This window comes from Aquarana catesbeiana, linkage group LG01, assembly GCF_042186555.1.
Source record: "Aquarana catesbeiana isolate 2022-GZ linkage group LG01, ASM4218655v1, whole genome shotgun sequence".
Lineage (NCBI taxonomy): Eukaryota > Metazoa > Chordata > Amphibia > Anura > Ranidae > Aquarana > Aquarana catesbeiana.
In genome coordinates this window covers 69,075,729-69,087,987 of record NC_133324.1, presented here as the reverse complement: position 1 = coordinate 69,087,987, position 12,259 = coordinate 69,075,729, and the positions used below count along the sequence as shown (strand labels likewise).

At 42.1% G+C, this 12,259-nt stretch overlaps 1 protein-coding gene and 2 long non-coding RNA genes across 6 annotated transcripts in view; 2 read left to right on the top strand and 1 right to left on the bottom strand.

Moving 5' to 3' along the window:
• Positions 1–12,259, top strand: part of LOC141132014 (uncharacterized) — a 219,135-nt gene that overhangs the window by 2,541 nt on the left and 204,335 nt on the right. The window lies entirely within an intron of this gene.
• LOC141132002 (uncharacterized) overlaps positions 1–12,259 on the top strand; it is a 155,528-nt gene that overhangs the window by 1,227 nt on the left and 142,042 nt on the right. The window lies entirely within an intron of this gene.
• Positions 1–12,259, bottom strand: part of LOC141131994 (uncharacterized) — a 52,377-nt gene that overhangs the window by 29,381 nt on the left and 10,737 nt on the right. Inside the window, exons 3-5 of the mRNA XM_073619909.1 lie at positions 8,904–9,122; positions 7,593–7,799; positions 1,703–1,951 (exon numbers count right to left, since the gene is read on the bottom strand). Of these exons, the coding sequence (XP_073476010.1) occupies positions 1,703–1,951; positions 7,593–7,799; positions 8,904–9,122 (675 nt within the window). The remainder of the gene's footprint in view (positions 1–1,702; positions 1,952–7,592; positions 7,800–8,903; positions 9,123–12,259) is intronic.

Here is a 12,259-nt window from a genome sequence, read left to right as displayed (position 1 = left end):
GAATAAATAAAGTGTCCATCAATCCTAGATAAGACCTGACAAATGTGAGAGTGAGCCCACCACCTACACATACAGCCTCTTACCAAACTGTCAGACCCCAGATTATAGGAGGTCTGACATAGCGTGAAGCTGCATGGGTCTTGAACCTGGATCATCTGACACAGAAACATATATGGCACTTGAATGGAAGCTCCACTTGCAATCTTCCTCTCCTTACTCCAGAAACGTAAAATAAGCTTCCAATAGTAGAGTACCGTAAAATACTTTATTTGAAATAAGCCAAAAAACTACTTGCAAAACAATTTCTAGAAAGCGCGTGTAACAAAAATGAAAACACAGCTGGTGCCCGTCTGATCCCCTTGACAACGTCTGTTTAGACGAAACGTACATCTGGGTGGGGCGGAGTTTGTGCTGATGTCACCTGCGCTTTGCTGGAGCTGGCACCATTGGCATTTTGATTGTTACATGCGCTTGTTATAATCACTTATTTGGATTTACACAGCGCAACTATATGAGGTTTACATATATTTCATACATTTTGTATTTTATGTTTTTGAGTGCAGCTGTGAGGATTTGATATAATTTATATTTGGAAAAGCACAGAGTGCAGTTTTTATTTATTCAGAAATAGCAAAGCTTGACACTGTCCCCCACTGCTTTCCTCTGCTGAGCCCCAGTGCTCTATAGCAGTGACAGTTTTCCAGATGCTTATTGATGCTTAAATTCCAGAGGGAGAGTATCCAAACCCCAGATAAAGAAAAGAGACTGCCTTAAGCTGATTTGGCACTGGATCCCAGCTATGGTGCCCACTTTGACAGGTGGTTGCATCTGTGAATTAGCTTGTGGGGTGCTTTACAGTTCCAAAGCTGTGGTCTTCTCCCTGAAGACTGCATTGGATATGCCTCTTCTGGATAAGGTGAAGACTGAGCCAATTTTCCAGCTCTGCTCCCCATATGAGTTAGTGTCTATATTGTGGTGGGTCTCCTGGTGCTATCTCCCTGCTTTTTGGGGCACTAGAGATACTGAGGAACAATATCCAATGGAAGAGAGTCTTGCAAAAAGTCCCTTCTGTGGACCCTGCAGTGTCTTATTTAAATAAGAGCCCTTACTGTAGTATTGGATGATGTACTGGTATTTAAGGTCCCTGCAGACAAAAAAATCCCTTTGTAAGGTCTCCTTTCCCCGGGCCAGTGTGGTCATGTAACTTACCACTGTATCCATGGTAGTGTTCCACGCTCTTCTGCACCAGAAGAGCGTGGAACACTACCTCCACCATATATAATAAAAATGGACCCCAGAGTCCCAAAGAACCCTTGTGCTGCTGCATTGGATGCACAGCTAGTATGTTTTCCCCATGTGGTTTACTGGTTTTATGCTAAGACATCAAAAGGACTAGAAAAAATCAACTCAATATTGAATCCTATGGACTAAGACTGGGGTGCCATTAAAGTCCCTGTGCGTGTAAAAGCAGGGTGTCCCAATACTTTTGACAATATAGTGTATTTGTCTCTACTCCTTAGCAGGTGTCCAGAGTCTCAGGAAGTAGGTCTCAATATAGCTCTGAACTAAAAATATTGAGTGGTCTTAGATACGGTGATAGTATGAAAACCTGACTACTGTAGGAACCGTAACTTTTTGCTACTGCGAGGTTTAACAGTTGACAAATCTAGAGCAGAATACCCAGTGGCAAAGGATGACTTACCTTGAGTGTCCTCGTCAGTATATCGTTATCAGTTTCAGAAAACAACACGTCTAGCTCGGTGGTGAAAAATTCCTCAGAAGTTGAAAAATAAAGAGCCACAGTGGCCTCTGTGTCCCCAATATTCTTTATCCAGTGTATGCTGAGCCTGGGCACAAAGAACACCTGGCCACATGTAACAGTGAATGTCACAACATTGGCACTTATATTTGATTCCTTTCCTCCTTCTATTATACCGACCCACACTGTTCCCTTGAAAACAAAAGAAAAACAATTGTAAAACCTTTACGTACAATACAGCCTCTAAAATTGGATGAGATCTACCAGTCTTGTTGCTTTTGTAGAGCAGAGAAACTAGGGAACAATTCTTCTCATCCTGGTCATCAATTATTTGAATTAAAGTGGTTGAATGAAAGGCAAGTCATATGTTTAACCTTAATGCAGTCCATATTTTAAAGTACAAAAAGTCTTACTACTTGTACCTTGCCCCCCCCCCCCAGTACTTATGCCGCGTACACACGACCGGTTTTGCCGTCGGATTAAACTCCGAAGGTTTCTCCGACGGAACTCTGACGAATTTCCATTCAAGCGGTCTTGCCTACACACGGTCAAACCAAACTCCGACCGTCAAGAATGTGGTGACGTACAACACTTACGACGGGACTAGAAAAAGGAAGTTCAGTAGCCAGTAGCCAATAGCTTCCGTCTCGTAGTTGCTTCAGAGCATGCGTTGTTTTTGTTCCGTCGGAACAGCATACAGACAATCGGTTTTCCCGATAGGAATTGGTTCCGTCGGAAATATTTAGAACATGTTCTATTTCTAGGTCCGTCAGAATTTTCGGGAAAAAAAAGTCCAATCAGGCCTACACACGATCGTAATAGACGATGAAAAGCTTCCATCGGACTTTTTCTGTCGGACATTCCACTCGTGTGTACGTGGCTTTACCCGACTCTTCTCTTGATTAAGCGATGGTCCCGGCTGCAGCAATGCTGCTCTCTCTCTCCTTCTTCTCACAAGACACAGAGGCAGCAGCGGCAACCATTGGCTCCTGCTGCTGCCATTCATTCCTGTGAGGAGGGAACAGGGGGTGGGGCCGAGCAGCACTGTGTGTGTCTATGGATGCACACAACCCAGCTCAGGAGCATGCCTACACGAGTGCCCCCACAGCACACGGCTTGCTACTGGGGCACTCAGAGAAGAGCAGAGATCGCTGGGAGGGAGCCCCCAAAGAGGAGGTAAGGGGGCTGCTAAGTGCAATACCATTGCACGAAGCAGGTAAGAATAACATATTTATTATTTTAGGGGAAAAAAATGTCTTTACAACTGTTTCATGCCATCGGGTAGGTGCGATAGGAGCACCAAGGTGAGGACAACCAGATTTAGGCATAGCTTCTTTCCAAAGGCTATAATGCCAAAATTACTGTAAATCCAGTCCGCGAGGCTTAGCAGGATTTGTCAGAAGGTAGTGTTACATCTATCTATTTTTTATTCTTTTTTTATTCTGTGAGTGTAATGTATATTGAGTTTATGCTTTTAGGGTAAGTAGTGGCAATATCATTTTGTTGTAAATTTTAATTTTGCAATTACAATAAAGGAATTTCTATTTTTTTCTATTTCTAAAATGCTGCAATCCGCAGTAACAACATCAAGAACACTTCTGGTAATGTCAAAGTTCATCAACAGCATTACTTGCACTTAAAACGATTGCAGAAATAAATCGTAACCAGTAAATTTGCTCTACGCAACACTAAAGTCCTGACCGTGGAACACACATGGTCTCAACCTGGCCATTTCCACACTAAAGAGCTGACAAGAAACACTACTACACACTTACCCACCACATTACACTTTACTCATCTCCGCTACATGCTAGAAAACCATGTCAACTCATGTATGCCAAGTTCCTAAATAGATGGGCCTATGTTCATGATATCACAATGCATACATGAAGCTAGTTATCAGAGCCCTACTGACCAACCCTGTGCAGGTGTATAAGGAGAATGTACTCTGGTGACAGCAGAGCGCCTCCTATTGCAATGTTAGTATATTGCAACAGCAAAGTACAATACACAGCAGGGCCCTCTGTAAAGATTTCATACAGTATATCTATTTTTATATAATTATGGGAGTGGGCATGTTAATCCCATTTGGAAATGTAAGACTTCACTTAATGGTAGCAGGGTAGGAGAAATTATAATCAGCGTATCCTTTTCCCAATCTCAGCTGTCTCTTGCCTAAACATCTGGAACTTACTATTTTTGTTTTACAACAGCCCAGAAGTAAGAAAAAGAAGTGGAACAAAAGGGTGGTAGTGAGAGTAGGAGCATGTACAGTATGCATAAGGCCCAGTTCACTCAACTGTAATGAATATGTATTTGTCATAATGATTTTAACCATGTGTATGCTATTTTCAATGCATATCTGTCTCTCATTGCTGAATAAACCAGTCAATATAGCAAATAAGAATTAATATAGTTTAGTGCAAGGTTCTCCAAACTTTATAAACAATGGGCCAATTGACTGTACTTCAGACATTATTGGGGCCGGACCATGGCCAATGGGAGTAAAAATTTCCCAGCATCAATGGGAGTAAACAGTTTCCCATTGTAAGTGTCAGTGGGAATAGCAGAGCTCCACCACAGGTGTCAATGGGAGGAATAGTTCCCCACCTCTGGTAATCAGTGGGAGGTATAATGCCCCATCATTGGTAATCAGTAGGAGGAATAGTGCCCCATCATTGGTAATCAGCGGGAGGAATAGTGCCCCATCATTGGTAATCAACGGGAGGGATAGTGCCCCATCATTGGTAATCAGTAGGAGGAACAGTGCCCCATCATTGGTAATCAGCGGGAGGAATAGTGCCCCATCATTGGTAATCAGTGGGAGGTATGGTGCCCCATCATTGGTAATCAGTGGGTGGTGTAATGCCCCATCAGTGGTAATCAGTGGGAGGTATAATGCCCCATCATTGGTAATCAGTGGGAGGAACAGTGCCCAGTCATTGGTAATCAGTGGGAGGAATAGTGCCCCATCATTGGTAATCAGTGGGAGGAATAGTGCCCCATCATTGGTGATCAGTGGGAGGAATAGTGCCCCATCATTGGTGTCAGTGAATTGGTATCAGTGAGAGGAATAGTGTTCCACTGTTGCAGTCACTGGAAGGAATAGTGCCCCTATTGTTGATATCAGTGCAGAAAATATTGTCCTATTGCTGGTTTCGTTGGGAGGAATAGCGCCCCACCACTGGTAATCAGTGGGATGAATAGTGCTCCATCATTGGTGTCAGTGGGAGGAATAGTGCTCCATCATTGGTGTCAGTGGGAGGAATAGTGCTCCATTGTCGGTGTCATTGAGAGGAATAGTGCCCCATTGTTGATATCAGTGCAGGAATTATTGTCCTATTGTTGGTTTCAGTGGAAGGAATAGGAAGGAAGGAATAGTGCCCCGTAGGCCAGATAAAGGCCACTGATTACCAATGATGGGGCACTATTCCTCCCGCTGATTACCAATGATGGGGCACTGTTCCTCCTACTGAATTTCAAAAGAGCCAACTTCCCTAAACTACAAACCTTGCTAAAAGGCATAAATTGGGATAAAATATTAGGAACAAAGAATACGGAGGAGAGATGGGTTTGCTTTAAGAGCATATTAAATAAGGACATTAGCCAATGTATCCCATTGGGTAATAAATTTAAAAGAGCGAACAAACATCCTGGATGGCTTAACTCCAATGTAAAAATGCATATAAAAGCAAAGGAGAAGGCCTTCAAAAAAATACAAGGTTGAGGGATCATCCTCAGCATTCAGAATTTATAAAGAATGCAATAAGAAATGTAAGGGTGCAATTAGGATGGCTAAGATAGAACATGAAAGACACATAGCGGAGGAGAGCAAAAAAAATCCCAAGAAATTCTTTAAGTATGTAAACAGTAAAAAGCAGAGGACAGATCATATTGGCCCCATAAAGAATGAGGAAGGACATCTGGTTACAAAGGATGGGGAGATGGTGAAGGTATTGAATTTATTCTTCTCCTCAGTCTTCACGAGTGAATCGGGGAGCTTCAGTAACCAAAGCTGCAGTGTTTATCCTCATGACACAACACAGGAAGCACCTACATGGTTAACAGAGGACGGAATTAAAATTAGACTTGAGAAACTTAACATTAATAAATCACCGGGACCAGATGGCTTGCATCCGAGGGTACTTAGGGAACTCAGTCAGGTGATTGCCAGACCGTTGTTCCTAATTTTTACAGACAGTCTACTGACTGGAATGGTACCAGCTGATTGGAGAAAAGCCAATGTAGCACCAATATTTAAAAAGGGCTCAAAAAACATCCCCGGGAATTACAGACCAGTTAGCCTAACATCAATAGTATGTAAACTCTTGGAGGGGATGATAAGGGACTATATACAAGATTTTAGTAATAAGAACAATATCATTAGCAGTAATCAGCATGGATTCATGAAGAATCGTTCTTGCCAAACCAATCTATTAACCTTCTATGAGGAGGTGAGTTGCCATCTAGATAAAGGAAGGCCCGTAGACGTGGTGTATCTGGATTTTGCAAAAGCATTTGACACAGTTCCCCATAAACGTTTACTGTACAAAATAAGGTGCGTTGGCATGGACCATAGGGTGAGTACATGGATTGAAAACTGGCTACAAGGGCGTGTTCAGAGGGTGGTGATAAATGGGGAGTACTCAGAATGGTCAGGGGTGGGTAGTGGGGTTCCCCAGGGTTCTGTGCTGGGACCAATCCTATTTAATTTGTTCATAAACGACCTGGAGGATGGGATAAACAGTTCAATCTCTGTATTTGCAGACGATACTAAGCTAAGCAGGGCAATAACTTCTCCGCAGGATGTGGAAATCTTGCAAAAAGACCTGAACAAATTAATGGGGTGGGCGACTACATGGCAAATGAGGTTCAATGTAGAAAAATGTAAAATAATGCATTTGGGTGGCAAAAATATGAATGCAATCTATACACTGGGGGGAGAACCACTGGGGGAATCTAGGATGGAAAAGGACCTGGGGGTCCTAGTAGATGATAGGCTCAGCAATGGCATGCAATGCCAAGCTGCTGCTAATAAAGCAAACAGAATATTGGCATGCATTAAAAGGGGGATCAACTGCAGAGATAAAACGATAATTCTCCCGCTCTACAAGACTCTGGTCCGGCCGCACCTGGAGTATGCTGTCCAGTTCTGGGCACCAGTCCTCAGGAGGGACGTACTGGAAATGGAGCGAGTACAAAGAAGGGCAACAAAGCTAATAAAGGGTCTGGAGGATCTTAGTTATGAGGAAAGGTTGCGAGCACTGAACTTATTCTCTCTGGAGAAGAGACGCTTGAGAGGGGATATGATTTCAATTTACAAATACCGGACTGGTGACCCCACAATAGGGATACAACTTTTTCGCAGAAGAGAGTTTAATAAGACTCGTGGCCACTCATTACAATTAGAAGAAAAGAGGTTTAACCTTAAACTACGTAGAGGGTTCTTTACTGTAAGAGCGGCAAGGATGTGGAATTCCCTTCCACAGGCGGTGGTCTCAGCAGGGAGCATTGATAGCTTCAAGAAACTATTAGATAATCACCTGAATGACCGCAATATACAGGGATATGTAATGTAATACTGACACATAATCACACATAGGTTGGACTTGATGGACTTGTGTCTTTTTTCAACCTCACCTACTATGTAACTAATTGAGTCTCCTGTATGTTATGACAGATATACTGTATGTGATACAGATAAAACAGTAGATACAGATTCTACAGACAAGCAGTGGATTTTGCATTGCATATAGCAAATCTACATTTTTTTTACATTTTCATTAAAATAACATCTATTTACAGTTGTTCAGTCATATATTTCTGTAGTTACCTGGATGACAAAGCCGTGAACATTGGCCTGCAGATTCCAGTGTGGGACACGTAGCCCTCCGGGTTTTAGATATAGAACACATAAGGATATTCCAGCTTGATGGGTATGGATGGATGTTCCAAAAATGAGCGCTTCTAAACTTGTATAATTCGACTGGTTCTCTCTGTATTTTGCACATTGGATCCCACCTCCCTCAAATGTCTCATTCTATGGAAAGTAGAAAAACAATATAAATATACCAAATAATATAATTAAACATTTTTTTTTACACTGTTAATGAAGACCTCAAGTCAGGGTAAAAATCACCTGCAATTCTGTAATATTAGGTTGCACATTGCTCTTTTTCAAATGCCTCTTTATGCATTGACATACCTCCTTAGACCCAGTCTGTCCAGACAGTATGATCACCTGATGACTTGGCATCATCCACAGGCAGCTTAACTCTTCTATAAGGCACAGAAGTTGAATCCAATTGCAATTTTACCTCAGCTAATTGCAGTACAGAGGATGTGATTTTGTCTTACTGTAGAATACCAGTATAGCAGTGCCACTTCATATGACATGCCCCTGAAGAAAGGACTCTCCAGAGGTCCAGAAACATGGTTTGGTGTATGCACTTAACATTCTTTATAATACATTTTTATATTTTTTCATCAATTGTTGATCAGTTGCCTCAAAAGTCCCTCAGTACTCTTTTGGGGGGTACTTTCTTTATAATATTACTTCCATTCAAAACCTCACCATCATGAGCAAGACCAAAGAGCTGTCAAAGGACATCAGGGACAAGATTGTAGACCTTCACAAGGCTGGAATGGACTACAATAACATCAGTGAAAAGCTTGGTGAGAAGGAGACAACTGTTGGAGAGATTCATCGCAAATGGAAGAAATACAAAATAACCATCAATCACCCTCGGTCTGGAGCTCCATGCAAGATTTTGCCTCATAATTTTGATCATGAGAAAATCATGAGATAATATGATCATGAAATGATCATGAGAAAAGTGAGGGATTAGCCCAGAACTACACAGGAGGAGCTTGTGAATGATCTCAAAGCAGTTGGGATCACAGTCACCACACAAACCACTGACAACACAGCATGTTTATTCTGAGTGTATTTCTCATGTGCAGTACTTAAAAAAAAAAATGTGTTCTAGCTAAGTCAATAAAAAACATGTTCAGTTTTTATTTGGGTTCCTATAACCAATTTACTCTTAGCATACTTGCAGTCATTATCAGGTAAAAAATCACAAAAACACAAAATGGTGTAATGAGGCAGTTCCACCCCAGGAATAAAGTGAACTTGCCCTACCTTTATCTTAGAGAGAGAAAAAACATATTCTGAGCAAGTCCTCGGATCACTGGGCTGTGTTGTGGAGGGGGCTGTAGTCTGGACGCTGGGATCTACAGTATTTGCTGGAAATCGGTCCATTAAAACAAATACAGTGGTCATGACTCCAACGGCAGTGGCGATGGCGCATATCAAACCACAAATGAGAAAGATTTTCCATGGTTCCAGGTATTGACAACACTAGAAGAGTAATAAACAGAATTCGTAAAGGCTAGCCTATAAATGAAATAACGAAATGTTATCTTTCTCATTTTAAGAGGCATATACAGTATGTAGAAATAACACCAACTCGAAATATGGCAGTGTAGCGCTACCCCCAAAGGAGCAGCTGTAATTTACCTGGTTCTTTCCCAAGATTAGTGCAGAGGCAGCCAAACACACGGCAATAGTTCAATCACTCTTGGCTTAATAATCAGTCTAGGTGGTGTCTTTTTTAGCATTTTTATTGTTTAAGAACTTGGATGGGGTGTAGGGTGATACCTGGGATATTGCAGATTTACTGAAAATTTTCAGGAAGACAACGGGGAAACCAGCCGCAGCGTCCTTAAAAATAAATGGGTCATCAGCTGTCAACAGGCATTGCTGGCAATAGAAAAATGTTTTAAAAAATGGCGTGGGGTTCCCCCCAACCCAATCCAAGCCCCTCCTCCCCAAAGCACCCCCCTGTGTTGAGGGTATGTGGCCTGATATGGTTCAGGAGAAGGCGCTTGCTCACCCCTCCCCCCATTCCTGGCCTGCCGAGCTGCATGCTCGGATAAGGGTCTGGTATGGATTGTGGGGAGACCCCACGCCATTTCAAAAAAAAATTGTCATGGGGTTCCCCTTAGAATCGGATTGGGGGTGACCACCACACCGTTCTTTTGAACATCTTTCTATTTTTGTATTGCCGGCAATTTAAATGTAATTTTTTTTTCTTTATAACTGTCAGTTTTGCTGCAGAATGTTCTATACAAGGTACAGATGCGTCACTTTACAGGGAGACTAAGGGGACCCCCAGGCACTAAATTTAAAGGAATTTTTCATTTTTATTGATTCACTTTAAGCAATCATTAAAATCATTGCTCCTGTATAAATCTTTAAAAAAAAATAAAAATACATGATACATGTCCCCCAGGGCAGTACCCAGACCCCCAAACCCTTTTTATGGCCAATTACTTGCAAATAAGCTTTCAAAATGGGCACTATTTTCAAGTTCAGGTCCCATAGACTTCAATTAGGTTTGGAGTTCGGGTCCAAACTTTTGCAATGTTCAAGAGTTCTGGCACGAACCGGGGGTGTTCGGTCCAACTCTGCTGATCAGCTTCTCAAGCTATGATTAGGGTACGCTATGTAATATAGTAATATATTCTGTCAAACAAAAATCAACAAAGTGTATCTAAACCCAAGAACCAAAATGTAATTTACTGTAATTTATCAGTCCTTAGATGTGGTAGCTGTATTTAGTGTTCTTTGTTTTCAGGCTTTTTTCCTTTACTTTCAGCTGGTGATCCTGCCAGTAATATACTTCCTGTTCCTGAGTAAACTAATAGAGATATCAGTGGAAGTAGATCTCAGACGCTCACTGTATTTCTGCCAGGTTCAACGAATATGTTTTATGTACCTGTAGTGTTTTTTAGAAACAAAACATGAAGAAATATTCATGTATTGGAGGAATGTATTGGATAGTTTTAATTTTTTCGCATACATACACTTAAATCAAGGATAACTACAGTGTATTTTCACCGATTGTGTTTTTATATTCTGGTATAAGTACTGTATATTGTTATATAGTTATATAATTAGTTGGGTTGAAAAAAGACAAGTTCAACCAATAGGAAAAAAATGTAAAAAATAGAAAACCTCCATGTTAATATTCAGTTATATTTTGTGCATTGAGGAATCCATCCAGCTCTTTTTTAAACTTTCTACTGAGCTGGCCAAGACTAGTGCCTGAGGGAGTCTATACAACATTTTCAAAGCTCTTACTGTTAAGAAACTTTTCCATTATTAAAAGTTAAATCTCTTTCCTGCAGATATGAAGAGTGCCCCCTTGTCCTCTGTAGCGACCTAAAGTGAATAACTCTACCAAGTTCACTATATGGACCGCTAAAGAAGTTAAACTAACAGGTTTATAAATATTTGGTAAAGACTTTGATCCCTTTTAAAACATAGGCACCACATTGGCCTCGCGCCAATCTAAAGGAACCAAAGCAAATCATTAAAGAGTCTCTAAAAATATAGAAACAATGGCTTTGAAATAACAGAACTCAATTCTTTGAGGACCCTTGGGTGTAAGTCATCTGGTCCAAGTGCTTTATTTACATTTATTATGTCTAAATCAAGTGTACTGATTTAAAATTCATGGAGGTCTAGTCAGTCAAATTTTCTTCCTACAGAGGCCTGAATTTATTGGATTTTTGTTCTATCACTCAAAATTTTCACATCACAGCCCCCTTTTCATTAGTGTCCTCTGTCCCTGCCTTCAAATCACAACCTCCCTTCATATCACAGACGCCCCCCTTTCACATCCCAGTCCCCCTTGCAATCACAGACACCCCTTCATGCTGCAGTCCCCCCAACATCACAGCTCCCCCCTCACATTACAGCCTCCCTTGCAAATCACCAACCCCTTCCTCACATCACAGCTCCTCCCTCCCTCACATCACAGTCCCCGTTTGCTATTACAACCCCCCTCATCACATCACAACCCCCTTTGCAATCCCAGCCCCCCTTGCAATCACAGATCCCCTTCACATCACAACCCCCTCCTCAATTCACAGCCCCCCCCACATTACATCTCCCCCCTTTTCACATCACAGCCCTTCTTGCAATCACAAGCCCCCCTTACATCACAGCCCCCCTTGCAATCACAACCCTCCCACCTCACATCACAGCCTCCACACATCACAGCCCCCCTCACATCATTGCCCCCTTTGCAAAAACATACTCCCCCCTCACATCATAGCTCCCCCCAAATACAGCCCCCCCCTGCAATCACAGCCCCCCAATGAACCACAGTCCCTATTTCAGTTACAGCTCTAACCCCTTCACAGTCCTACATTAACACAACAGGGCAGGGGGCTTGAGGCACAGCAGGGTGGACTCTTCTGTGTGTACTTGCCTGCCTGCCACCATTGCCCCTGCTGTTAAACTCACAGCAGGCCAGAAGGCAGGACTCTTCTTGTTAACAAGCGAGTGATTGGTTGCTAGGATTGCCTCGTGTCCTAGCAACCCATCACATGCTTGTTAATTTGAAAATTTGGGCAGCTCCCACCCTTTGTGCAGTCCTGCTGTGCCTCCCACTCTCTGCCCTGCTGTGAGTTTAACAACAGGAGCGG